General features: G+C 38.1%; 1 protein-coding gene across 1 annotated transcript; it reads left to right on the top strand.

Annotated features, from left to right (window-relative positions):
- Positions 1 to 358: 358 nt before the first annotated feature.
- Positions 359 to 1,423, top strand: JH06_5427 (ADP-ribosylglycohydrolase; the record flags this gene model as incomplete). Its single annotated transcript, XM_014669267.1, has 1 exon — positions 359 to 1,423. The coding sequence occupies one exon, from the start codon at positions 359 to 361 to the stop codon at positions 1,421 to 1,423; it is 1,065 nt and encodes a 354-aa protein (XP_014524753.1).
- Between the last annotated feature and the right edge of the window lie 350 nt (positions 1,424 to 1,773).

The following is a 1,773-nucleotide window of genomic DNA, read 5'->3' as shown; positions in this document are numbered from 1 at the left end:
TTTATCCTTGGGAATGTAGTTTGATATTTCAGCAATTTGTCCCTGACCGAAGATGATACGAGTGGGATTCTGATAGTTGAAATTAAGAATAGACATTATTGTGATAGAATACTAATAATTGTTTGACTTCCAAAGGTGTATCATTAGTTCCACGGGGATGAGTTGATTGATTTCTAGAATTCAATGATGATTAAGAATGCTAATCTCGTGTACTATCATGATGTAGTGTTCTATTTACTCACAATACTTCTCGCCTATTTCTTCTCTGGTTATGAAGTCATAAAGTGAAAAGAATACATTTTAATCACATATTGATGCTATTGTTGGAATTGGTTTTACTCTCTAAATCTTTCATTTAATGCCCACAGTTCAGTCACGAATCATTGGATCGCTACTTGGAGGAGCTTGTGGTGATGCTCTAGGTTACCCTGTGGAGCATAAGTCGTATTCAACGATTGTGAAAATCTATGGTGAGAAGGGACTTGATCACATGGAAACTACAGATGGAATTTCGTTAATCACAGACGATACACAGATGACAATCTATACTGCACAGGGGTTATTACATGCATATGAAAAGGGATGTAACTATTTGGAAACAGTTCAAGAAGTACATAAATCTTATTTGCGTTGGATTAACTCCTTAGTGAACGAGAATGTCGTTTCCTTGTATGAAAACATGTATTTAAAAGAAGAATTGGAAAAGAATGAATTGTTAGAATATAATGGAATTGATAAACGAATGTGTCGTGGTGGTTCAACCTTTGCTGCTCTGTTAAGTGGTGAAATGTATTCAGTTAATCATCCCGCACCGGAGGGAGTACGATGTGGTACAATCATGCGATCAGCTCCGATAGGGATCTATTGCTATAAGAATCCCAAACTTGCTTTTCTGTTAGGTCGAGATTGTGCTGCATTAACCCATGGTCATAGTTCTGCCTATTTATCTGCTGGAGTTATGTGCATGCTTATCGCTCTATTATTACAAGGTGAGGAAATGAAACCTGCAATCGATCATTGCTTTCAATATCTTCTTACACAACCTGATGGTCTGCCCCTCTACACTGTTCTGAAAAGGGGAGTAGAATTGAGCGAAACTCCTCAAGAGGATCCTTATATGGATATCAAGAAGTTGGGACTGGGTTGGAGAGCGGATGAAAATCTAGCGATAGCATTGTATTGCTGTCTGCGTTATAGAACAAATGTTAAAGAGGCCTTGTGTGCATGTGTCAATCACAGTGGAGACAGCGACTCCGTAGCAGCAGTCTGTGGTAACATTTTAGGTGCATATGTAGGGAAAGAGGGATTGCCTACTGAGTTTATAAGTGTGATTCAGTTTGCTGACTTGCTGGAGAATCAAGGAGAGAGGCTTTTTCACTGTTCCTCTGTTGATACAAATGGATTTCCTTGTAAGAGGAGTTAATTTCTTGTTTATGTTTATTGTCACATCTTTGAGTAATCAACAGTTCTATCAAAACTTCCATCTGCTATATCAACAAACAATTTCAACCTCAATTTCTAATAACTATTACGAATGATATCACAAGCAACATCAGCATCAATATCTCCATCCTCACCAAGACGAACACTGCCAGCAGTGAACTTAGCATGAACTTCATCAATCCATGCCTTGTCTTGACTACAATCACATTCACTAATATGAGTAGGAACACTCAAATCCTTCGAATAGAAATCATCAATCATTTGAATGCAAGTTCGAGCCTTCTCTTCAACAGTTCCTTCAGTCACTCCAAATACTCTTTCAGCCATCTG

This window comes from Blastocystis sp. subtype 4, assembly GCF_000743755.1.
Source record: "Blastocystis sp. subtype 4 strain WR1 chromosome Unknown seqid_0762, whole genome shotgun sequence".
NCBI lineage: Eukaryota > Bigyra > Opalinata > Blastocystidae > Blastocystis > Blastocystis sp. subtype 4.
This window is presented reverse-complemented; position numbering and strand designations above follow the sequence as displayed.